The sequence below is a fragment of the Theropithecus gelada genome, chromosome 5, assembly GCF_003255815.1.
Source record: "Theropithecus gelada isolate Dixy chromosome 5, Tgel_1.0, whole genome shotgun sequence".
Taxonomy (NCBI): domain Eukaryota; kingdom Metazoa; phylum Chordata; class Mammalia; order Primates; family Cercopithecidae; genus Theropithecus; species Theropithecus gelada.
Genome location: NC_037672.1, coordinates 60,912,620 through 60,939,763, shown reverse-complemented (window position 1 = coordinate 60,939,763; position 27,144 = coordinate 60,912,620). Strand labels below are relative to the sequence as shown.

At 36.9% G+C, this 27,144-nt stretch overlaps 1 protein-coding gene across 1 annotated transcript; it reads left to right on the top strand.

Moving 5' to 3' along the window:
• The first annotated feature begins 4 nt into the window (after positions 1–4).
• Positions 5–26,762, top strand: BMP3 (bone morphogenetic protein 3). Its single transcript, XM_025386193.1, has 3 exons — positions 5–646; positions 14,939–15,849; positions 22,570–26,762. Exons 1-3 carry the CDS (start codon positions 325–327, stop codon positions 22,759–22,761), a joined length of 1,425 nt encoding a protein of 474 aa, XP_025241978.1. The 5' UTR covers positions 5–324; the 3' UTR covers positions 22,762–26,762.
• Positions 26,763–27,144: the final 382 nt, after the last annotated feature.

Sequence of the window (27,144 nt, the reverse complement as noted above, 5' to 3'; positions counted from 1 at the left end):
AGACAGATCTTGAAAACACCCGGGCCACACACGCCGCGACCTACAGCTCTTTCTCAGCGTTGGAGTGGAGACGGCGCCCGCAGCGCCCTGCGCCGGTGAGGTCCGCGCGGCTGCTGGGGAAGAGCCCACCTGTCAGGCTGCGCTGGGTCCGCGCAGCAAGTGGGACTGGCCGCTGTCTCGCTGCACCCGGCCGTGTCCCGGGCTCCGTGCGCCCTCGCCCTAGCTGGTTTGGAGTTCAACCCTCGGCTCCGCCGCCGGCTCCTTGCGCCTTCGGAGTGTCCCGCAGCGACGCCGGGAGCCGACGCGCCGCGCGGGTATCTCGCCATGGCCATGGCTGGGGCGAGCAGGCTGCTCTTTCTGTGGCTGGGCTGCTTCTGCGTGAGCCTAGCGCAGGGAGAGAGACCGAAGCTACCTTTGCCGGAGCTCCGCAAAGCTGTGCCAGGTGACCGCACGGCAGGTGGTGGCCCGGACGCCGAGCTGCAGCCGCAAGACAAGGTCTCTGAACACATGCTGCGGCTCTATGACAGGTACAGCACGGTCCAGGCGGCGCGGACACCTGGCTCCCTGGAGGGAGGCTCGAAGCCCTGGCGCCCTCAGTCCCTGCGTGAAGGCAACACGGTTCGCAGCTTTCGGGCGGCGGCAGCAGGTGAGTGCGCGAGGTGAGACCCCTTCCCGCGGTCCCGCCCCAGCTTTCTCCCAGGACCCCCCACAGCTTCCTTGTCTGCCTCTTGCTTGGTGGCGCTGCCCAGGGACCTTTCTCCACCCTCCGCAGCTGCCCTCTGGATTCCTCCCTCCAGTCACACCCCGCGTGTCACCAGCTACATCTCCTGTAAGCCCAGTTTTCAAATCCAAAGTGAGAGGGGGAAATACAGAGAATGAAGGGCGCGGAGCAGTGGAGGGGGTAGGCTGGAGGAACTTCGTGGAAAAAGGGAAGGGGTGACACCCCATGCCTGTGAGGCCTCCTGCCCTGAGTAACTGGAGCACCTCTAGGGTAACTTATTCTGTTGATTCCTAAATCGGCCAGCGGAAATTCCTTTGGACTGGGCTTTAGCCATGTTTACTAAGAGGCAGATGCCATTTTATGCCAATGCCAGGGCCCAAGAGAGAAATTACACTTGAATAAGACGCCTTCCCCTCTCCTTTTAAATAGTCCCTTCTCCAGATCTTGCACCCGCTGTAAATTCGCGCCCTTTGTGTTACTGTACTATATTTGACACTGTACTTGATAGTTCCTTAGTGGCAAAGAAAGAAAGGAAAGAAAGAAAAGAAAGAAGGGAAAGAAAGAAAGAGAGGAAGGAAGGAAGGAAGGAGGGGGGGAAGGAAGGAAGGAGGGGGGGAGGGAAGGAAGGAAAGAAGGAAGGAAGGAAGGAAGGAAGGAAGGAAGGAAGGAAGGAAGGAAGGAAGGAAGGAAGGAAGGAAACAGGTGCTTGGGTGTTTCGATTATTTAAAACGCATCTGGGTAAATAGGGATTGTACCATCCATCCTGGGAGGAGCTGGGAGACAAGGGGAGGGAGCAACCCTGGATGTAAACACCTCTTGGAATCTGCCCAAGAAAATCTGCTCATCCCATTTTTCAGCACAGATCACTTTGGACTGAAATTCATGGTTTAACAAGGTTTCTCCTAGCCCCTGTGGTGAAGGGAATAACTTATGCTAACAGCTTCCCTCCCTTGTGCTAACAGCTTGAGGGAAAGCTTCCTGGACACTAACTCTGTTTTTATGCTTTGAGGATTCACCAGGCTTTTTTGTTCACTACATTCATGATAAGGGGAAATGTAACTGCAAAGCCTATTTTCAGTGAACTGTTGAACAATAGCCAAGAATCTTCAAGAAAATGAGGCCATGCCTCAATCAATACTGTCAGAATCACTAGAAAGAAATCTCCCAAAAGTCTGATATGTAGGACTCCTGGAAAAAGGGAAAACTTAAGCATTCATCAAGGAAAGCTCTGCATTGTCTGTGTAAATATATTCTAGAGCTTATAGGCATGATGACATTTACAATAGATGTGAAGTATGCTTCCTAATGCAGAAGTATTTAGCTAGAGACTGAACTGAACCAGATTTTACTTTCTTAAAATCATGAGCATGATCTGTGAGGAGATGGCCACCAGTAAGGAAAAAGAAACTTGCTCTGTGTTATCTACAGTATCCCAGCCATTGGAGGAGGCTGTCCTGACAGCTGACTACACCAGTGAACACTCTGTTTACTTTAGTGCAACTCTAGGGGCATAACTCAGTGAAGAACTCATGTGAGAGTTGCAAAGATTGAAAGGAAGTTGGGTGAGCTAGGCAGGTGGCAAAAATGAAGGTACTCAAATCACTCTCATCTTGATATTTGTTTTCTTGGTTATATTGCTAGGGAATAACTGAGGCCACTAAGATAAAAAAACAACTTTTTTTTTGTATTAACAAGTTTCATTTATAGTATGAACTACATGGTTTGGAGGTAGAATTCAAGTTTGTTTCATTCACATATTGTACAGCTTTTATTTGTTTTAGGCTAAGTTAACCATGGATAAAGATTTTAATAACTCAGGCACCATATTCTTTTTGGCTCCAACTCATTCCTTGCAATATAATTCCAGAGTGTCCCTTATCAGCCTCACTGTAGTCTCATAGCATCAAATAATAAACTCTGATATGGAGGCCAGACATTCCCTTGAAATGATGAGTTGCAACTTGATGCATATATACAAGACTGTGTGCCATGATAAGAAAAGTAATCCCTTTAGCATCCTAGAGACTGTCTTAATGACATATTCATCAAATGTAGACACTGGTTTTTGTGGAAGCTTAAGTGTCATGTTACCTCATTGAGACTCCTGGAGAGGTGGTTCGTGTTGGACCCCTTCCAAGAGTGTTTAGTTACTAACACACTAAAAAGACTATTATAAGGCAGTTCTGGCTCTAATAAGGCAGGACTGCAGGAAGGTGCTAAGGTTTTCATGTGTGTCCCTCTCTCTTCATCCATATCAGCATTTCCATAACACCCTTTCACCTCGTGACATATGTTCCCTTGTAGGTGAAAGACGCTGTCTAAATTAATATAGTAGATATGTTTTCCAGTCCAGAGAGTTTAAGTTTTATAACATATGGGTTTCTCTGTACTGAAGAAGTTAGAAATTTTAATGGAAGATCAGGTGGTGTGTTGTGTATGGGGTAGCTGCTGATCCGGCAGCCTCTGAGTGCTTATTCAGGCTGAGTTACAGCTTTAGAGTCCTATTTGTTCCTTGGAACATACCTGATTAAAATTGTTTATTGTTCTAAACCTAGAATATCTTTGGTTGAAATTTAGCTGCTGTGGTCTCCCTCTGATTACTTTCTACTTAAACCATTACTTGATGGTGGGTGGCATCCATCCTAAATACACTTTCTGCTAACCCCTTTTCTCCTTCATGAATGCTATGTAGTTGGTGTGCCAAAACCGTAAGTTTGGAGTGCTTGTAAGTTTTTTTGTGATGTGGAAGGGTTTACATAAAGACAGGTTTTATCTTTCCCTTTGCAAAAGGTAATTTACAAAACGTATTAATGACGGAGAAGTTCAGCTTCATAAAAACACGCCATGTGAAGGAAGACAGAAGGATATGAAATTAGCATTTATTTTGATTTTGGTTTAAGTTGTCTATGGCTGCTATATGATAAAGAAGAGTATTTTACATGAAGTTTTCTTCTGTCTTGAACTTTTAAGATACTTTAGGATCATCACTTTCTCGTGATTCCCATAGTCACTTAATCTTACTTTTCTTAATGGCAAATGTAATCTCTTTAGGAAAAACAATTAAGGCACACGTGTTATTTGGAAACTATCACTATTTATGACATGCATGTACAAAAATAGCACATTTTAGTGAGTATTTGTCACCTTTAAAAAAATCTCACATACTTCATAGATTTAAAAAAACAACTGAGGCAATCCAGCCCCACAAGTGAATATTTTCCTGCAATGAGGAAGAGGAGATTCTGTCCTCCTATGACCAAAGTACTTTTAACATAAGTAATTATAATATTGAAATGTTTCTGAAGTATAAGGTTAAAATATAAGGCTTTGGCAAATATAGTATATAATTAAGTGTTGAACGATTATTCCAATGGGAGCCATTCCTTCAAAATATATGGAACCAGCGGGAAAACATCATTTGTGATGGGTTTGATGCTAAGGGACTATAAAACTATTAAAACATAATTACCTTGAAGTGCCTGGCACCTAGAAACTAGACTTGAAATTTAAAAGTACTTAGATAATCTGATGTTTTCATTTAAAGGACAATAGTACATCTAGGGAAGAGGAGCTGGGTGTGCAGCTGCTTTGAATTATACACTACTCTGAATACATGATAGCCTTTAATGAAGTTTTTGCTGTAACAAACAAGACAGCTTTATAATCTCTGACATTTAAAAAAATCATAATGCCATGAATTCTTGATTATTCATGCTAGTGGAAAGGAGAAAGGGAATGAATTACATTAAAAAATTTAAATTTAACTTTGTTGTTTAGCTAGAAACACTTGAAGAGACCAAGAGACCATGAGGGTCAATGAAGAAAACATCTCCTAAGCAAATAATTCACTCAAGGAATATTTGCACACTAGAAATATATACATAATTCAGAACGAATTAGAAGGGGTACGTACATTTTACCTAAGTAGTGGAAGTTCGTAAGCACATGATTGAATGAGTTCGGATTTTTCTAAAAATTTAATAGGGATATGAATATCAAATCTTCTTTTAAGCATTTTTGTATCATATACTTTTATATTTGGAAGAAACATTCGAGATAACAATTCCTTCCTTTAATGGAAGCAGAAACAAGTACCATGATGTATTTGCCAGACAATTTTTCAAACATACTGAGCTCATCTCAAAACCTATTATTTTTAATGGTCAAATCTAATTTTCTAGGAGAAAATTTCACAAAAACAGGTCTTTGCAAGATGTTAAGAGGTATTATATAAAATTGGGCTCCATAGTCAAACTTGGAAAATGTGATCAATTTTCTTTGCTGTGGGGCCTTTCAAGGCCTTTAAATGCTAATGAGTCCCCATAAAAGGGGAATACTTTCTCCTGGAGAAAGCATTTTACAGAAATGTCTTTCTAAGATGTCTAGTTGGGAAAACAGTGGTTCAACTGAACACTGTCTCATTTCTCATTTCCCATGCAGTACCTATCGCAGTATGTTTACTTATATTATTGCTTTTTGGACTTGGGTTCAATTGGCATTGTACCATCTTCCTGCTTTTATGTTATAAACGCCTCTGAATGTAATTTTAGAATTCTTCTCTCATTAAATTTTATTTTTTCCTGTATCTTTGTGAATTTTCCTTCATTGTTCTCATCTATAAGAGTAATATTCATTGTTTCACACAGGTATTATGCTTTAAAAAGAAACGCTAGCTTATTTGTGGGAAAATTCACTAACGATCATATGTATCACTTTATTAATGTTTTATCACCACTACTACCTTGATGAAAGACACGTTTACTCAAGATGTCAATCAAATTCCTTATATTATAAATCCCCAGTGTTTGTTTAATAGGCATAATAAAAGAAATCACACCTATCAAAAAATCTTATAAAAATGCTTGAGCAACTTGTTATATATTTTCTATTGGCTAGTCAGGACTTTTGTGCTTCAATAACAGAACATGTCTCCCCAGATTTTCATGATTCTCCCTTATGCTAAATTTGTTTATACTAATAATCAGTTAGTGTCTTAATGCCTTTATTTTGGGGGTAGTAGTGGAAAAACATTTGGTATCACAAATAATCTTAACTCAAACTTCTCTATGGCATGATTCAGTTGAGTAAATTTTTATGATTATGTTATGAATCCATGAAAATAGAATTTCTAATAGAAATATTGACTTTATATTAATCAAGTAACACAGGTATACCAGGATCATATCTACTTTTGGCAGTAGTAAAAGATGAAATGTAACCAAAAAGCATTCATATATGGAATATATGTAACAGTCAATAAAATTACTAGTCTATCTACATGTTAGCAGTGGTTGTGTCTTAGCATAATGGCATATACAGTAGTACTCCTGGATAACACATATTTTAAGGGATAATACATATTTTAAGGGATAATACTTTAAAGGCATGAATTTCTCTTTGTTCATCTAAAACATCAGCATGTAGATCATAGAATCAAATGACCACAGTGGTTTTATTGACTCTTTCAATGATCTGTATTTATTTAAAAGCCATCTTTTCATGGCGGTAGAACCATGGTAAATGCAGTACCTTGATTGTATTTGGGAATACCATGAATGTAAGTGTGTGTGCAAAATAATCTCACTTTATTACTGGCTTCAGATAGTTTTACTTTACTAAGGTACTGTTAAATATCTCTTTTATAAAATAATTACATTCAATAAATTTAGAAGTTTAAGGTTCTTTGTTTAGCCCCCTCATTTTACAGTTAAAGCAACTGTCCAACATACTTTTATTTTCTTTTCCTTTAAAAACTTTTTTCTTTAATTGCATGAAATTAATCTAAAGACTGAATTAAGGGTAACTGCTGTACTTGGTGTTAAGTGAAATGGTTTTCAAGTAAAGAAAAGATTATTAGTGTTTTGTTTTTTCTATTACCTAAAGCTAAGAGTTAGGAGATCCAATTTCCATTGTTGGCTAAACTGATAATAAGTAAAGTCACCTAATATTGTTATTCTCGGTTTCTTCATCTATCAAATGGGTTAAATTATACCTCCTGCGCCTGTCTCACAGAAAGATGGTGAAACTCAATTGACAAAGTGAATGTAAAGATGCTTTAAAAGTTTAGAAGTTCTATATAAATTAGGTATTCTAATATTCTTAATATTTTGAGATTGTTTCCCTCTGGCTTTCCACAAAGGGTTAAACATATCTCAAATGTTGATAATATGCACTTGTCTGTAGCACAGAAAACACTTGGGTGATGATGTAAAAATGGTTGGTAATCATCTGTGCAATCTATGATATCCCAAACCTATATTCAACAAATGTACTTTTTTCTGTCCTGACCGTGGTGGCTGAGGGGTGTAGGGTTATGCTTTTTTAGAGAGATTTCTTGAAGTTAGTTGTTCTCAAAGTATAGTTCATGGACTAGCCGCATCAGTATTACTTAGAATCTTGATAGAAAGTTCTCCAGCCCGTACTAGACCCACTGAATCAAACTCTGGTGGGGGAGCTCAGAAATATGTGTTTTAAAAAGCCATCCACAAGATTCTGATCCATACTTGAGAAACACTGCTCTAAGCTTCTGTCCCTAGAGTCTTGAGTATTTTATATCAAAACCAGCCTTTTGAAATCTAGAATTGATTATCATGTTATTCCTGATCTCATCTGGCCCTTTTAGTGGGCCTATCCATAGACAAATGATTTATTGACTTATATAATGGTAAACTTTTTAAAATATATACCTTAGAAATATATACCTTAGAAGGTATATATTTAAAAATAAATATAAACATTTAAAAACATATTACAATGGTTTTGCCATAAAGAAGTCTTCGAAATAAGTTAATCAAGACTGCTTACCCTTCACTCATGACTGCAGAGAGTTTATGATCTAATAAATTTGCTAGAAGAAAAATATGGTATGAGCAGGGGCCTACAAAGCAAGTCCCTGGAGGACATAGAGTCTCTCATTTCATCTGTGTGTTCTGAGGACCTAGCACAGTTTGCCATGTAGTTGACACTCACTAAATACTTCAGTTGAGTTGAATTAGATATTCAGGAGAAAAGATGAGACAGTTCAAAAGCTATCAGCTAGGCAAATATCCTTTAAAAATAAACTTACCTTGAAGGAATTTCTTATGGGGCATTTTATCATTTATATATTAAATGGCAATACTATTCTACTTCATATACAATGATTATAATAATTCTTATTTTCTAATGAACTGAAAGGAAATATCATATGGTATTTATACCCAAGAAGGGCTCTTGCTGACTTTGGGAACTTGAAATTACTTGAAAGTTTTTACTCTTTGGTGTTAAGTAGGAAACACTTTTAAATCTGTTAAGTTTACAGAGTTGTTCATTTAACACACTGAACAAATACCTTTTGGGATTTAAGCGCTCTAGGCTGTGTGAAATACTAGGAATTCAAATATCTGTAGAACATAGGTCTGCCCTCTGAGGGATCACAGTCTAGCAATGCCTTTGGGCATAGGCTAGGAGTAGATAAACTGATTAGTGAACATTTTACTATTCTAGAAAAACATACATCATATCATCTTTAATGCTTTTACTTTGGACATAGAGAATGGTTGTTTTGAGATCCCATAAAGCACAGTCGTTTGACTGAGACTGTGCAGAAGAAACACAATTCTGTGACTTTGTGTTCTCTGTAAAAATTCTTCCTTTCACCCGTGCCTGAAAGTTAAAGGCAGCACAGGGACGCTTCAATCTTGACTAAGTAATCCGCAGCAAATATTCAGCCAGCGACTGAGGGTGGATGTGTCCCTGTCCTAGGCACCCCTGGCATTTCTAGCAGCTGTACTTTGTTTGAAGAAAGAAGTTGGGGCAGGGGGAGGTTGGGGAGGTGGTTGTTCTTAGTTACATATTTTCTGTATGACTAAAATGTTTTCCCTGCTTCCTGGGGATTTAGCTAATCATCAAGATTTCATTTAGTCTATTTGTTTTAAAATCAGACTTTACATAGAAAGCTTTCCATTGTGTGTTCTAATTCCCTTTGAAAACGTTCTGTGTGGGCCAGCACAAAGGTGAACTTCCCCTTACCACTCCCTGGACACAGGCTCAGCTACTCCTGGAGAGGCACTGAATTGTTGCAATAGCATGGCTGGCCTTAAGTCCCAAAGTCAGAACCCAACTTCCCAAAATGAGTCCTTGGTTTCCTCAGGTGCAAGTGCTTTGTTTTTAGATAAAAACAGAAATAAATCTTCTACCTTTATTTAATAATCAAACTCCTTTTAAAAAGCCTATCTGGCTTCCTCTCCAAAGTCAATTGCTAGCTAGCTGGCTAACTCCTAGGGTCTTTCATGTTTGCATTTCTCTAATGAGTAGGTTGAACTAAATTTGCTCATTCATATAAAAAAAGCTTTAGAGTTAAGCCCTGTGTTGGAGGCTGAAGAGTCTGATGTAATTTAGAGCCTTGTCTTTAAGAAACTTATGGCCTTAAGAAGGAGCAAAGGTGTAATGAAAATGGTAATAGAGGCAGGGTCCTAGCCAAGGAAATGGGTTGTCGTGACAAGTTTGCATCCAGGAATAGTATCTCTGCCTTGCCTTAAAAAACAAATCTGGATTATCAAGGAGAAAAACGGTGGGTAGAGACATTGCAGAGAGAAGGAGCAACAGCTGAAAAGTCCCAACAAGTGTGTAAAAGAGAATATGGCTTGTTCAGAAACTCGTCTGACTTCCAACCTCCTTTTCAATACTTAGGTATTAAAACTCTAGAAAATCCAAAATATAAGATTATAATGCTAATGGTAAACCCTAACTAGACTGCAGTAAGTATATTCCCATGTGCCAGTGCCAGCAAACAGTAAGAAAATAGCACCACCTATTGGTAGTCACATTTTGGCATCAAAATATTTATTTGGGGAAAGTAGAAAACAAAGCCAGTTATAGTTACTTGCAAAGGATGAGAGGTTCTCTCGTTCACCTTTCACACTCTACCCTACCATAAAAACATCCTCCTGTAATAGTCTTGACTTATCTCCAGTTGTCCCAGTCCCACAGATGAGTCTCACTAAGTAAAACAGTTTGAAAGTCATAACTTACATTGGCTTGGATTTGGCCTCCATTTGACTATCACTGTTAGACTTCATTCTCATCTTTGACACTGGAAAGAAAAACCCTGATCTCTCCACACTCCCTCAAATATTGGAAAATAATTCTCATGTCATTGCTAAACATTTTGTTCTCCCTCCAGGTCATGGTTTCTTATTGATTCAACTAAAATTTATGAGATAGTTTCCAGACCCCTCATCATCTGGGTTTCTTTCCAAGTTGTTTTCTCCTGAATTAATAAACTGGTTAGAATGAGAGCACCCAAAATTAGGCATGCAATTCCAGATACATTTAGATGATCAGTGTAGCATACAATTAATATTTTCTAGTACCGAATACTATTCACAGCCTAAAAACGCGTAAGTATTTTTTGTAGCCTGAAAAAAATCCACCCTTATTTTTGTATCCTTATTATATCAGTTTGCTCTTATTAATCAGGAAGAACACTTCAGGTTTTTGATTCAATCATTCCCAATAGATAAGTATCTGAATACTTCAGAAGAATAGAAAAGGTGAATATTAAGATATTTTTATTTACTGATATTCAAACATAGATATATGTGTGCATAGATAAAGCTGTGCTACAACTCATGAGGAAGAGAGAGAAAATGCAAATCTTCTGTTCATAAGTATGGAAAGTTACTCACCTTAAAATGTAATATAAAATCTAAAAAGTAAAAGAGCATGAAAGTAATTGAGTAGATATTATCATGCACTGCTATTTGCAGGAAGGCATTTACCTCATTCTTATTTACTTCTCTATATTCATTCACTTGACCCCATGCTGCTCACTTATTACTATTTTTTTTTTGTCCATTGTAAATGTTCAGTAACTATTTGTTGAGTTGGTTTGGAGAGAAGATCATTAACTTACACAAAAATAAAATGTTTTAGAATCAGAGAAGGCAAAAATAAAGTATGTGTTAGAAAAGTCAAAGTCTTTTCTATGAATGCTTTGTGAAATGGCTGACAATTCTAGCTTATTGTTTTGCTTCTTGGTTTTCTTTTTTAGCCCAGAAGGGAAAGAATCTAGAACAGGCAGAGATTCCCTAGCCTAGGTGGAAATGACAAGAGCAAACACATCAGGTGTTGGGCATAACATAACACCTTTGGTTAGGCCTCAAATTGGCCATTCCTTGCTCAACTTGGATGGCTTAGACATTTGCTAGAACTTCAGTTCTATAGAACTACTAGAACTTCAATAACTAGGTTAGTTGTAAGTATTTCTATATTTTCTACTTAAAACATTGGCAACATTTCTTTTGCAAAAACTTCCAGATATACAGCATTGTATACTGCTAGAATGTGTTCCTTCCATCCCCTCGCCAAAATTTCCTTCTTCCTTCATGTTTAAAAGTCTGATCCAAAGCTTACTTCTTACCTGTGTGTTTCTTTGCCTCTACCTGGGTAAAGTTAATGGCTCCCAATTCTGCTCCAAGCATAGTTAACACCTTCAGCAGCTTGTATTATCATTATGGCATAGCTACTTATATTATCATCATGGCACAGTCTTTTTTTTTTTTCCTTTTCATTTTGACTACAAAACTAGTGATTATCCTAGACCACGACCATCCAATAGAGATTTAATGGGAGCCACAAATGTTAGTCACATATATAATTTAAAAATTTTAGTAGCCACAATTCAAAGTGTGAAAAGCAACAGGTGAGATTAATTTTAGTAATATATTTAATGCAATATGGTTAAATAAAGTCACTTTAACACAGGCTGACTTAATATAAAATGTATTGCTATGATATCTTATGTTCATTTTCTTACTAAGTCTTCAAAATTCAGTGTGTATTTTACACTTACAGCACATCTCAATTTGAATGTAAGTGGCTACATACTGTCATACTGGACACCACAGTTCTAGTTAGCTAATATTTTTTGAATATTTTCTATGTGTTTTATGTGCCTTCTCTCAATTAATCCTCACAACAACTCTATAGTTGTTACTACTAGACCCACTTTATAGATAGCACACCAAAACTTAAAGAGCTTAGGTTATTTGCCTGAGGGCCGCTATTGGGTGTAGTGAAATTGCAACTGGGCCAATGGGCTTTGATTTCATAATAAAGCACTGGTTTAAAATGAGAGCCATTGGAAGAGGCAGTATGACAGATTCTGAGACTTTTACAAGATGATGTTGTACATTAGACACAGAGGTAGAAGCTGATTAACAGCAGGTCACAAGGCGACTAGAAGGAAACACGTTTGAAAGAAGAAAATATTTTTAAGCAAAATGTGGGACAAGGGGCAGGATTGGTTTACCCATTAAGGTACTGCCGCCCATATGCCTTGGAGATCATTTATTCCCTGGCAGCATGTTTGTTTGGCAACCATTGGATTGCCACATACCTGGAACAGAGTGGCTTCTCTTCCTTCCACTTTAAACTTCTATCTGCTACACGAAATGGTAAAAGTATATGCTCCGGTGACTGGTATGAATTAACGCTCAAGTCTCTGAAAAGTCGTGATGCCATGGCTTTTTTATAAAGGTCTGTAAAATATTATCCTGGTGTCATGGATTATACAAATGTGCACCAATGGCAGTTCCCTCCTTTTCCTTCACACAATGTTAAAAATGAATAAAATATGTTTCCCATTGCACCTCCCTTGTGCTTGGGGACTCAATGAACTCATTTTAAGTTTCCACATCTTTATAAAAACGTTTTGTTTTTACTGAAACATGTTTTTGATCAAGAACATAATTTCACGATTGCGTGTGTGTTTCTGAAACAAATATGTATATGGAACAAGTGCATGGAGAAGGGCTTAGGCTCTGGTGACTGATCCCAGGATGGGAGATTCCTGAGTTCTAACCTCAGTCTTGTGGATCTAGTTTTATGAGCTAAAGGGAAGGAATCAAATTATGCCCTTATTAATAAAGCTCTCATTCTCTTCTTCTCTCTCATTTCTGGATTTGAAGATTGGAAGTATGGGTGAACAATTTTAATCATTTTTGTTGCACTATATAGAAAATTAACTCTGAAATTTATGGAATGTCATAAACTTCAAACAAGCTCCACAACAGCATTCTTTTTTTTTTTCTTTTTAGACATTTTTGCAGTATCCCTTTTTTTCTGAGACAGCATCTCACTCTGTTGCCTAGGCTGGTGTGCAGTGGCATGATCTCAGCTCACCGCCACCTCCACCTCCCAGACTCAAGCAATTCTCCTGCTTCAGCCTCAGAGTAGCTGGGGTTACAGGTGTGTGCCACTACCACCCTGCTAATTTTTGTATTTCTAGTAGAGACAGGGTTTTACCATGTTGACCAGGCTGGTCTCGAACTCCTGACCTCAAATGATCCACCTGAATCAGCCTCCGAAAGTGCTGGCATAACAGGTGTGAGCCACCGCACCTGACCTCATCCTACATTTTTTGAAGTAGGTAGAAGATTTAATCCCTGTAAGACTGTTAATACCAGAACTAATAACAATAATAATTGATATTTAGGAAACACTTCCACAGACACTTTATGGACTGCTTTATACATGTCTCATTTAATTCTCATGACATAGGAGGTAGATATTGTCTCATTTTGCGAATGAGAACATTAACTTGTGTAATGTTGTGAAGTTAATAAGTGGCTGAGTGAGTACTCGAATCAAGGTGAGTGTAATTCCAAACCCTGTGTTTGTAGCCCGTAGGCTATACATGCCTCAGATAAAAAGCTATTACAATACTTTGCCAAATTTGTAGGAATAAGTCTTGGTAGTCTTCCATACCTCTGAGCTTTCACCCCTTTAAGTTTACTTCTGTGTTAAAATTTTCACACATTTATGGTGCTTCAGTAAAGGAAAGAGCAAATTAATTAAAATGGCAGATTCTTGCTAATGTTTTTCTGTCTTTTAAAATTATTCCTGTTTATTACTCTCTTTTTATTCCACTTCCAGGAACTCTCAAAAACAAGAGACTACATAATTGTTTTGTTTTGTTTTAATTGAGGTGAAATTCACATAGTATAAATTTAACTAATTTTAAGTAAACAATATAATGAGAGTTAATACCCTCATGTTGTGCTATCACCAAGTCTATATAATTCCAAAATATTTCCACAATTTTAAAGTAAAACCCTGTAACCATTAAGGAGTTTCTTCTCATTAGCCCCTCCCTTTAGCTTCTGGCAAACACCAATCTGATTCTGTCTCTATGGATTTTACTATTCTGGATATTCCATATAAATAGAATCAAACAATATGTGATCTTCCATATCTTGCTTCCATTTAGCATAATTTTTTCAAGGTTCATCCACATTGTAGCATGTGTCAGTACTTCATTCTTTTTCATGGCAGAATAATATTTGATTGTATGGATATACCACAATTTCTTTATCCATTCATCCATTGGTAGTCATTTGAGTCGTTCTAACTTTTGGCTATTGTGACTAGTGCTGCTATAACCGTGTAGCTATTTGAGTGCTTGTTTCAATTCTTTGGGGTGTATACATAGGACAGCAATTGTGCAATCATAATAATTCTGTGTTTAACTTTTTGAGGAACTGCCAAAGAATATTCCACAGCCAGTGAACCGTTTTGCATTCCCACCAGCAATTTGAGAGTGTTCCAATTTCTCCACCTTTTCGGTAACCTTTTGGGGTTTTTTGTTTATTTGTTATAGTCATCCTAGTGTGTGTCAAGTAGTACTTCACTGTGATTTTGATTGTGTTTCCCTGATGACTAATGCTGTTGAGTATCTTTTCTTGTGATTCTTGGCCATTTATATATCTTCTTTGAAGAAATGTCTATTCAAGACATTTTCCCATTTTTATTTGGTTTCTAGGTCTGTTTGTCGTTGAGTTGTAACTGTTATTTATATGTTCTGGATACCAGATTTATCAAATGTGTGATTTGCAATTATTTTCTCTTATTATAGAGGTTGTCTTTTCACTTTCCTGATAATGTCTTTTGATACACAAAAGTTTTTAATTTTAGTGAAGTCCAGTTTATTTTATAAATGTACCTATTTTATTGATGTATCTACTTTTTCTTTTATTGCTTACACTTTTGATGTCATATCTAAGAAACCATTGCCAAATTCAGAGTCATGAAGATTTACCCCTAGGTTTCTTTCCAACAATTTCATGGGTTTAGTTCTTATATTTAGGTTTCTGATTCATTTTGAGTTAATTGTCATATAGTAAAGTAATGGTCTTGTTTACTGTCCTGTTTACTCTCTTTCTTTTTCCTTCCTAGAAACTCTTGAAAGAAAAGGACTGTATATCTTCAATCTGACATCGCTAACCAAGTCTGAAAACATTTTGTCTGCCACACTCTATTTCTATATTGGAGAGCTAGGAAACAGCAGCCTGAGTTGTCCAGTGTCTGGAGGATGCTCCCATCATGCTCCGAGGAAACACATTCAGATCGATCTTTCTGCATGGATCCTCAAATTCAACAGAAACCAAAGTCAACTCCTTGGCCATCTGTCAGTGGATATGGCCAAATCTCATCGAGATATCATGTCCTGGCTGTCTAAAGATATCACTCAATTCTTGAGGAAGGCCAAAGAAAATGAAGAGTTCCTCATAGGATTTAACATTACCTCCAAGGGACACCAGCTGCCAAAGAGGATGTTACCTTTTCCGGAGCCTTATATCTTGATATATGCCAATGATGCTGCCATTTCTGAGCCAGAAAGTGTGGTATCAAGCTTACAGGGACACCAGAATTTTCCCACTGGAACTGTTCCCAAATGGGATAGCCACATCAGAGCTGCCCTTTCCATTGAACGGAGGAAGAAGCGCTCTACTGGGGTCTTGCTGCCTCTGCAGAACAACGAGCTTCCTGGGGCAGAATACCAGTATAAAAAGGATGAGGTGTGGGAAGAGAGAAAGCCTTACAAGACCCTTCAGACTCAGCCCCCTGAAAAGAGTAAGAATAAAAAGAAACAGAGAAAGGGACCTCTCCAGAAGAGCCAGACACTCCAGTTTGATGAGCAGACCCTGAAAAAGGCAAGGAGAAAGCAATGGATTGAACCTCGGAATTGCGCCAGGAGATACCTTAAAGTAGACTTTGCAGATATTGGCTGGAGTGAATGGATTATCTCCCCCAAGTCCTTCGATGCCTATTATTGCTCTGGAGCATGCCAGTTCCCCATGCCAAAGGTAGCCATTGTTCTCTGTCCTGTACTTACTTCCTATTTCCATTGGTAGAAAGGCACATTGACTAAGTTGAGTGTGCATATAGGGGGCTTGTGTAAGTGTTTGTGTTTCCATTTGCAAAATCCATTGGGACCCTTATTTACTACATTCTAAAGTATAATAGGTAATATGGTTATTCTTGGTTTTTCTTTAATAGTTGTTAAAGTAATATGAAGTCAATATTGGTATAAAGAAGGATATAAGAAAAAAACGTATGTGTAAAACATACTTTCTGTGTTGCTTTTCAACACGGTGCATATTCAGCCACATGGTTACATGTGAACCTGCACCTGTTCATGTAAGCAAGCCCCAAATCGTAGAAGGCTGATCTTGGAAGAATATTCAAGGAATAAGTGAATATCATGGGAGCACAGAGAAGAGCTGATGGAATTGATGCACTAAGGCAGAACATGTTTTAATAAACACCTTCTTGTGAGCTAAGTTGTCCCCACAGAGGTCAGGATCAGGACTGACTCAGGTAAACTGGCCTCATGAAATCCACCACATGCTTATTTCATTTGCTTTACTGCTAAATATCAGAAAAGGAAAGCAAAATAGGATATGATGACTCTGTAAACTTTTGCCAAGACTAATTTCAACCTGTCAGAGCTTACCTGTGTCTCTTCGAAAATCCATAAGGTCTGTACTTTATCATATCAGTTCTCAGTCTCCTGACAAATATATTTGCAGAACTCTCTCCAACCCCCACCTCCAACTTGCACAGCAAGTTCAAGCGACTGTTCTCTTTGAATTTAAAGTTTAAGTAGTACCCTCTATAGTAAAATATAGTGGCACTCTTTAGCCTTCAGTTAAGCTTATTGGTGCACTTCCATTCTCAGCATGTAGCAGTTTATATTCTGTTATACTAAAAAAAAGGTAGCTGAAGGAACAGAATTTAGAGGAAGAATACAGTTTTTTTTTTCAAAATTTGAAATGAGTCAATTTTTACTATTGTATGATAATGAAGAAAAAAATCCTTTGTCTCAACAAATGACCAACTTCTGCTTATGCATCTCTAAAATAGCATTTTCATGTTCTATTGGGATCCCATGTTCATCACTGGGATGCCAAGCATAACAAACACATAAATCCAAAGGGCTTTAGTCCAGCACAGGGGCATGCCCCTGTAGTTCCAGATACTCTGGAGGCTGAGGCAGGAGGATCACTTGAGTCTAAGAGTTGGAGTAAGCTCTGATTGCACTACTGCACTCCAGCCTGGGTGACAGAGTGAGACGAGACCCTGACTCTGAAGAGGGAAAAAAAAAAAAAAAAAAAAGCAAAGAGCTGACAGCACACGGCTGGGTTAGCCTTTTCAGGGCCATAAACTTGATTGAAATTTTGTTTTCTTGTTATAATACTTCTCTAAGACCCTTTCTTTCCCAAGGATTTTTTATCACTTTATGTCTCATAAACCCAAACACAAAGTATGAATTCTATATACTTGCAATTATATGAAGAGCCTTATCTTGTCTAAATATTCATAGAGGATATTTTGCTGATCAAACAAAACTTGTTCAACTGAGATAACATTTAAAAACACACACACAACAAAGATGACAAATGTAACAGGCAGTGATGAGCCTTTATGTTACAGTGTGGCTTGCCTTGTGGCATTGAGAGGCAAGAATGGTTTTAAAATCTGTCTTTAAACGCAGGATGACTGACTTTAGTTGGGTATTGAAGTTTTCCAAATAATCCCTCTCACTTATAAAGAGTAGTATCTTCTGGGTAGCCTGGGGAAGGAGTTTTTCCCTTTTCTCCTGACTACAATCTTCAGGACTCAGGAAGCCATGATAATGCAGAGATACTCTGTTGGTTTGCTTTTGAACCCCTAGCTCTGGAGAATTGATTTGATATCCACCCCATCACAATTACCTCCAATTTGTCCCTCTCATCTGTTGGTTCTACCTGCTTTTACTGTTCAGAAACCTGCTGTTACTTCAGAAGTGCTCCATCGTGGTTCTCAGTGATCTAAAGAATAATAATTTAAGAACTGATGAGGAATAAGACAAAAATAGCAGAAATAAATTTAAGGAGAGAAGTATGTTAGTGCAGGAGAATAATTAAATGTACATGCTTGGTCATAGCAGGGCGTCTTAAAGCTTAATGTCCTGGCAAATTGCCCTGGATTTAGTTAATACGTAGGTTCTGCTCTAGTGGGTATGGGAGTAGAGCCTAAGATTCTGCATATCTAACAAGTTCCTAGGTGATGCAGATGCTGCTGATCCACAAATTACACTTTGAGTAGCAAAAATGAGAGTCAAATCCTTTTAGCTTGAATCTTGATTCTACCACGTACCTGCTATAACTCTTTGGAGAAGTTACTCAGACTCTCTACAAGTTATTTTTACAGTCTGAAATGGGTCAAATAGTAAATAATAAAAATAATAGTTTCTATATAGCAAAAACAGTGGAAAAATGAGACAGTGGAGCACCTTGCACATAGTAGGTTCTCAATAAATACCTGTTATTGACATTATTGTTCACGGCCATTTCTGAGACTGAGGAGAAAGAAAGGCAAATGTAGGACTCTAAAGAAAGACTACATAGGAAACGAGATCAAGAGAATAAAAGTTGTAAGGCAGGAAAATGTTTTCTAAATGTTTCTAGTCCCGTTTCAAACATCACAAAGCTGAAAATAGTTTCTCCCTGTGGGTTCAACCGCCCGTGAGCTCTTCCAGGGAGGTTTCTTTGGAGAGTAAGAGAATCAGGAGAGCATCAGTCGCAGCAACTGAACTCATCATAATATTTGTCAAAACTTGGAATGGCATCAGAACTCCAGGGAGACATAACAGGGATAAGTGTGGAGCTTTCTCTCTGAGCTTCAGATTTCCTTTTGCCAAGTTGAGAGTGGAAGTTTGGCTGTTACATAGAGTTCTCAATCTCTCATCACCTTGTGTGGATCTGTTTAACTTTTAAAGCTTTCTAGTGGTTCCCTTTAAGCCTTCCATATTTGTGTCTTTCAAGTGGTACAGTGACCAAAAAGATGGGAAACATGAAGCCAAATGAAGCTGCTGCATTAGGGGTAATTAATAAGCACCTCATGTTATCAGCACAGTGTCCAATACTGCAACCAGAGTGAACTTTGTAAATAAAAATATAGTCTAAGGAACAGAGGAGGATCAAGGCCACTGGTCAGATCAGTACAAAATATGTAGAATAACTGAGGTGCCAAAGACATTTCAGACTTTAGATATAGTTTTTGCCCCAGAGAAAGTTCCCCCAGGCTAGACTGTTTTGTTGGCCCTCCTTTCTTTTAGCCTCCTGAGCCAAAGACTGTTCTATATGGTGGGGCTTTTTGTCTGCAAAAATTGACAACCTGTTCTCTAATTCAGAACAGCTGTGTTCTTTCTGCCTTTCCCAAATTCCAGGCTTTGCCCTTTCACTGATTCCAATTAGATAGTTTCTGGGCTATCACACCCATGTGGGCTGGACTGGAAGAATTGTGGAGTAAAACTCCATGGCCCAGGTCAGGAATGAAGGCTCTTAGCTGATGACATGCTCTCCCCTGCTAATGCATTTGTAATCAAATTCAACTCGAGGACATCATACACAGCTTGGCAGGTGCAGGCCTGACCATTGTAGATTTCATTCACAGACACGGCAGTTTGGATTTTTCTGATTTCTAGCCCTTACAGCCAATCTGTTCCCCCAGAGAGAGATTCTTGGAATTCTGCCAAGAGATGAAAAATACCCATACAGTCAGCGCCAAGTTCTGTACCCTTGCCTCTCCTCATCGCCTTACAAGAGATGGAAAACAGAAATTTCAGATGAAAGTGATTGAGCTGTTGTCAATGACAAAGATCCAAGAGAAATTGGTTTTGCTTTTTTTGTTTTCAAGGAATTGTGCAAAAGCTAGAAATAGCAAACACATAGAATTAGGCAGCAAAGAATCTAAACACTTTGAACCAAGTATTCCATACAAAGAAGAAATTCACATTTAATGAGTTCAAAATGATACAACCTCAATTAATTTCCTGAATCTTCCAATTATAATCTCTGGTCATAAAAATGAACTCCAAAAACATTAAATCTTGATGTGCTGAGTTACTTAAGCAAAAAATTACCTAACTGCTGTTGAAGTCATGCTTCACCCTCATTAGAAAGAGATGGTAAGGGAAATAGCACAGATATGCATTAGTAATTGATATATTTCTTAATTTTTAAACTTGTTTAGTAAAGAGTCATGAGAAACATGACCTGAACTCAGAAACAAACAGAAATTCCAGACTGGCAATATGCTTTACACCAGCAAATTACCACATGGATCTTTTGTGCACGACATAATTATTTCTGGTAATGGCAGGTTGATCAGAGGGTTTCATAGTGAGAAAAAAAAGCAGGGGAAACTCCCTAGTAATCTGAGAAGTTCCTGATAAGATACACCAATGCAGAATCAGGGGCGTCTGTCCAAATTCCAGTGAGCCCACTAGAGACTACTCATATACTCATAGTTTCTGAATCTATCGTTTGTTAGTTGAAGCTTTAAAAAAAAAAAAGACAGGAATTTTCCTAGGAAACACCCATGAATATTTTCCATATCTACAGCAGGTCATTTGCACAGAAACTTGTATTTTTGTTGATAGGAATTATTTCCACAGAAATGGATAAAATGGAGGGTATGCTGTTTCTTTTAAGTATTTCATCCATTTAGTAAGCATTTATTCCATACCTAGATTATACTAGGCTCTCAGGAACAGCAATGCACAGCAGAATTTAGCACCCAAGGTCTCATCTAATTAAGTTGATCCACTTTGTATAAAATTCAAATATTATATGAGTCATTAAACATTAAAATAGCAGAATAATTTTGGAAAATCTGGTTTAAAAATTATTTTTGCTTTATGACAAGCTGTTTAGATGATTGAGTCATAAAAATAACTTTAAATCAGTAGAGAAAAGTGAATGACTACAAAAGCTTTCTTTAGAAATTACCCATAGCAATAACAAGCAATGGCTACTGACATTTGTTGTACAATATTGATTGCAGTTTATGTAAGTTACACAGATATTATTGGTGATGCAGGGCATACAATGTGCAAAATAAAACAGCGTGGACTTCCTCTCCTTAAGGGAGGAATAACTTCCTTTGCAATGAATTAAAGCTAATTAATTCAAAGTTAACCAGTCTTTTTAACATATACTGAAAATCTCTAGTTAAAAAAAAGTAAGAACGGTTGCCCATCATTAAGTCTAATTATTTAGTTACTTATGCCTAATCACAATAAAGTTGAAGTCTGATGTATGGATTTTATTTCATTGATATTAAAAGATCGGATGAGATTTAACCTTTCTCTGCCAAAAAGAATCCTTTTTTTCTTTTCTTTCTTTTTTTTTTTTTTTTTTAAGAGTATGCCTGCTTTCTATATTATTTGCTTCTCCCTTGGTTTGTATATACCCTTGAAGTTTTAACTTGTTCCAGTTTCCCATGCTGGGAGTTTTAGGAGTTTGAAATTAAAATACCAATTCACTGGGGCAGGGGTTCCTCTGAGCCATGAGAAACATGGCTCAAAGTCCTGAAATTAAAAAGCGAAAGTTTTGGTCGAAATCCTACTCCTGAATTAGTCTCTGGCAAGTTACCAAATTTCTTTTTCTCAATGTGTTTAAAACAAAACTACTTTCACCTGCCTAAAAGAGGCATCGCGAAAAACAGGTGTCGCACAGTGGGGCATCTCTTAGGAAGTTCTTCTTACCACTCCGGCAATACCTAACATTCTGGACTTGCAAAAATGACTGTTCTTTAGTACTTTTAGCTAGAGCAGAGCTGTATGGGGTTCTCTAAATGAAACCACATGCTTCACATGGATTTAGTGGTACCATTTGACATTTTCTCAAGGAAAAGATTCTTACTCAGGCTTCTTTGGTGAAAATTCTGGTATCCATGGGATAACTGTAGGCCCTGATAATTACAAGAGGGAATTCCCAGAGGACGTGGCCCACTCCTGGAACACAACTCCACCATGCTTAATTCTAAACCAGTGGAGCAACAGTGACCCCCAGTGGCCAATGGTGTGGTCTTCTTACCCCCAGTTTGTGCTTCTAAGGAGAGCTGAATAATTACATAGTGGAATAGTCACCATCCAATCCATCTTGGCAACTCTTAAATAAAGTAGATAAATCAATACACCTCTCACTTGCTTGGTTTTATTTTAACAACAGTGCCTAAATATCACTATAGCAGTGGCAATAATGTATCTCTGTTAAATAGAGTGCTTGTTAGGATTTTAATTAATATAAGGTCAATAACAAATCATTTTTGTTGCAATCTTGTTATTGAAAACATCGTAGAATGTATTAATTCCCTGTTTGGCGATTAAGTTGTTTGTAATTAAATGATTCTTGCTGAGATAACTGGGTTTAAATCCTCTACCATTTACAAGTTATTTGACCTTAGATAAGTCGTTTAAGCTTTTTGAGCCTTTGTAAGATGTAAGAAATGTTAGCTTTGTTGTAAGAATTAGAGATACTACATATAACATGCCTGGAATGCAGCAGGCACTTAATAAATAATAACCATTTTGGTAGTGGTGGGATAAGAGATTGGGCTTAATGTGTAATTATGCCAGAGGTTTTATTAAATTGTTGAAACAAATTCTTTAGATATGCATTTTGTGTAATGAGGACTGAGGAGTGGAAAGGCAGTTCCACCTAACACATGTGTTATTCTTTCATTTCTTTTTCTAGTCTTTGAAGCCATCAAATCATGCTACCATCCAGAGTATAGTGAGAGCTGTGGGGGTCGTTCCTGGGATTCCTGAGCCTTGCTGTGTACCAGAAAAGATGTCCTCGCTCAGTATTTTATTCTTTGATGAAAATAAGAATGTAGTGCTTAAAGTATATCCTAACATGACAGTAGAGTCTTGCGCTTGCAGATAACCTGGCAAAGAACTCATTTGAATGCTTAATTCAATCATTAGTTTATTTTTATGGACTTCTTTTTTTTTTTTTTTTTTTTGCACTGCCAATGCATTTTGTTTCAAAAGATTATTTCTATAGTCAGAAGAGAATGAGCAAATAGATTGAAGATTTCCACCAAGGAAAAGGACTGTATTTGTTTCTGAATGTAACTTAAAGTGAGATTTTAGTAAATATGGACATCTATTTCTCTTTTTGTAATCAAACGCAACAACTTATCCAACTGTTTTTAGAACTGTTAGAGAACACACTGGTTTATTTTTGTAATGTTCTTTGAAAACAGAATGGAGAAGCAGCAATAGCTTGTCATTTATCTCATTTAATGACTAATGGGAAATAGAGAACAATTTCATGTTTCGAATTAGGCTTATTGCCTTAGATTCCTGAGAAAGTGCTGAATAATTAACTCTGATGTTTTTCTTACGTTGTTGAGACTCTTGTTTACCCTTGTTTTTCCTCCACAAGTCATTGTGGAAGTGTAATGGAAAGTTGTGCTGAGCGTTAGTATCTATGTATGTGTGTACATGTACCAGGTGCCTGTGCCCTCTGTAGGATGGTTTGCTTAATATGGTTTTACAATTTAGTTTACACAGGATTCTTTATTTTTTTAATTTTATATTTTGGCAAACACCATTCAGTTATGAGAACTTTGCCAAATATGATAGAATAATTCCAGAGCATATACAGAGAGTTACCACTTGACCCAGCTATTTAATTGCAAATACAGTTGTTTTCATTTCATTTCCTACCAGAAAAGGGTATCAGCAACCCAGTTTTTGAAAACACAAGTATAATTCCTCTATTGTACTTCTTTTTCACAAATGCTTTTATTTATTCTAAATTGAATTTAAAAATCCTTCCTAAAGCCATTAACTTTTTAATTCTCCTGATATGCCTTTACTTACTATGAAGTTATTGATAGATGTTGAGGCCCAAAAACTGATGGAATATTGAAGATTTTCTTAAATGATCAATTTAACCATAACCAAATATTGAATATCATCCTTCAGTCACTTCTAAGTCAGGCACTTTTTCACATAGATCAGGGCATTTGGCTCAGTCATGAAATCTACAATTTAGCAAAGCTTACTAAACATTATTCACCAGGTATGGGAATCAAATATAGAAACTTGTTTGACTTTGTTTTCCATTTCTATGTGTCACATACATATATGTGTCCTCTTATACCTTTACTCTTGAAAATTATTTCAAAATCCTTCTTCTCACTGTATTTATTTGTGTGATGGAAATATATTCAGGCCATAGATCATTGTTGGTGTTAATCTGTGGTTAATCCCCATTTTAGTTCAGTCTTCCCTGATAGAAATATCTCAGCCATTTTGGAGGCTGTGCAGTATATCAGAAGACATGGAGTTTGTTTTGTCTCTGCCTGTAGCTAATTATGATGGTTCAGTCATTTAATAAATAATGTTTTGAGCATCTATTTTGTGAAAGGCACTGTGTTACCTGTGTGTCTTTAGTGTCCTCACTGGTAAAATGAAGAGGCTGGTCATGAGTTGGAAGGGTTAAGTTTATAATTCCAGCTATTTCATACCCATCTTCCTTGAAGGAAATGATAGTGATAGATATAAAAACACTGTAAGTCCCTCTTTTAATAAACTAAATGCAAGAACATCCTATACTTCGCTGTTAGTAAATTACTACAGCATTTGCTTTGGTTTAAGTGGTATTTTGTTGAAAACCCATTAAAAGAAGAACCCATGAAAAGAAGCTCTTTGACACCTTGGGGTACACAAATGTTGGTGTGGGTGTGTGTTAATTCTGTGAGTGAGACACACCAGTTCTAAAAAAAAAAAAAAATGAGTGAAGTTTTGGTGCCTAAGTTACCATGCTTGCTTCTAGTTCATTTTTTTTCTTACAATAGCATAACATTGAAGACTCAAAGTGAGATGGAGGATAAAATTACTTTTTAATACATGTTCTCAAACATTTGAAAATAAAAGTATATGATAGAAGTGGGCCAGAGTGTGGCCACCATCCTGATCACACTGTTTTTCAATAAAGAAAACGTTTTCATTGGTAGATTTGGTGAAATTCTAAATTTAGTTTTTTTCCTACAGATGTAACAACCAAAACTCCTGGCAATTCCCAGTATCACTTCTTAGCCTTTTTATAACCAGATGCCTGTTTGTTACCTTTCTTAATTTGAATCAATGCCTACTTATTACACATCGCACCCCACAATGGCCAAAAACCCACTACATAATAAAATTTACAGGTACCAACTAGTTAAGATTATATTTTAAGTAGCAATTGATATAAAATTACAACACAATGAAAGAACTTGGGTAATCTCTTAGCAATGAAAATAGGTTTTAACCAGTAGTTTTTCTGGGTGCTTTATAACTATCATTTTATCACTGAATTGAGGATGTATTATGGCATAAATTGGAATAGTTTTATTCCCAAAGAATAAAGCAAGATTATCTTTCAGTAGTAGAGATTGAAGTAAATGTATTACTATTTTAATTAATACAGATTTACTAATAATAGTTAGAAAATTGAATGCGTGCCTGTTTTACAATGTGTTAGGTACTAGTTTCTGTATAATTCCTACATAGAAGTTTAGAAATCTCCTGATATTAAATTATTAAACTGGCACTCATGAGAAGAGAAGCTACAATTATAAACGCCATTTGCTAAATCATGCATAATACTCTCTCTCTCTTCTCCCACAAGTAATCTCTCTACCCCTATTTCCAGATGCAGCATGCACACACACACACACACACAGAGTCAGTTACTGAAAAAAAGAATTCTTTTTTTTGTTTTAATGGAGTTTCGCTCTTGTCACCCAGGCTGGAGCGCAGTGGCACGATCTCAGCCCATTGCAACCTCCGCCTCCCAGGTTCAAGCGGTTCTCCTGCCTCAGCCTCCTGAGTAGCTGGGATTACAGGTGCCTGCCACCATGCCCGGCTATTTTTTTTATTTGATAAAAAGAATTCTTTTTTTCAATAACTGTTCTCTTGAATTCAAATTAAGGGACTGCCAATGTCAATAGAATATTTTTTAAATACTTTGTTGTAACCTGTGTAAATAATACACAATTTACAGGATTTGGGGTTGTAGAACTTAAACTGGAAGATTGGATTCCTCAGATCTCAGGACTACAATATTCCAGATAAATTTTTACATTCCCTTTGCTATATACTAACTGATGAACATTTATATGTTAAGATTTTTTACCTTAATATTTCTGAATAAAATACTTGTTGCCCATTTAATATATTCATAGGCAATCAAATGTGAGTAATACTGCTAAGAGTCTGATTTATTAAAAATGTTTGTATAATTCATTCAGTTTAGTCTTTCAGTTTAGCCTTTCTGCTTTCATTTTTCTCTATGCTAACAAGTAACTAATGTCTGGGCATTGACTTCTTATTGAATCAAAGTTGGGTTAGGAAATAGCTATGCACACCTGGTATGTAAGACTAAAGAACAGATTAAATAAGAAATCTTGGGTAAGCTGGACTTTTCTGTATAGCTCTTTTTCCCCTGAGTTGTATTTAAATGTAGTTTATAAGTGATAAAATGATCCTTGCTTTCTAAAAACCAGTCCTTCCCTTCAGCTTTCCACAGTTGCTGTAAATGTTTAATACTTGTACAGTCAATGGCAATTTTAAATATATATTATATATGTATATGGAAAAAGTTCAAATATGATTTTAATTTATTTAATGACTATTGCCTTCCTATAATGATAATAATTTTCATCCTTAATTATGGTAATAATTTTAGCAAGAAAAATTCCTTTTGACTACAGTTTTTAGATGAAAAATGCAGTTTGACTCTTTAGTCAAATCCACTTAGAGGGTATATTGCAGTGAAACTGTGAAGGATACTTCACTACCAATGTATAAGCTTTGTTGAATTTGTATCATTTTCTTTCAGTAATGAAAGCTATTCATTATACAGTATGGAAATAAAAATTGCTTCATTGACCATTCATTTTTACTTACTGGGAAAGACTATATTTCCAGACATTTTCAAGTGTGCTGCATTTGAAAAGAGGTAATAAAGCTTAATTTAAGCATAGAGTTGAATATTTTCAAATGGTATTCTAAATGGAGCATTGTAACTTCCTCTTAACAGAACATGATTAACATTGTAAAACAATATTGAAAAATACCCATCAGGAAAAATATATCTTTCAAGCTTGAGAAACTCAACTTAAATTGTTTCATATTCTCTTTTCCTTTTTAACCAAAAACTCCACATTTAATAGTTGGAGATTTTTTTTTCTTTCTGGATATCTGACTCACAATTTGACAATAACTTTATTTCATCTATCATTCTTATCATGTCCTATTCTTTTAGAATGAT

Excerpts from the sequence above, each read along its gene's own strand:
- BMP3 (XM_025386193.1), top strand. The coding sequence starts at position 325 with ATGGCCATGGCTGGGGCGAGCAGGCTGCTCTTTCTGTGGCTGGGCTGC. Across the intron at positions 647-14,938 it reads CTTTCGGGCGGCGGCAGCAG|AAACTCTTGAAAGAAAAGGA; the intron begins GTGAGTGCGCGA and ends TTTCCTTCCTAG. Across the intron at positions 15,850-22,569 it reads GCCAGTTCCCCATGCCAAAG|TCTTTGAAGCCATCAAATCA; the intron begins GTAGCCATTGTT and ends TTCTTTTTCTAG.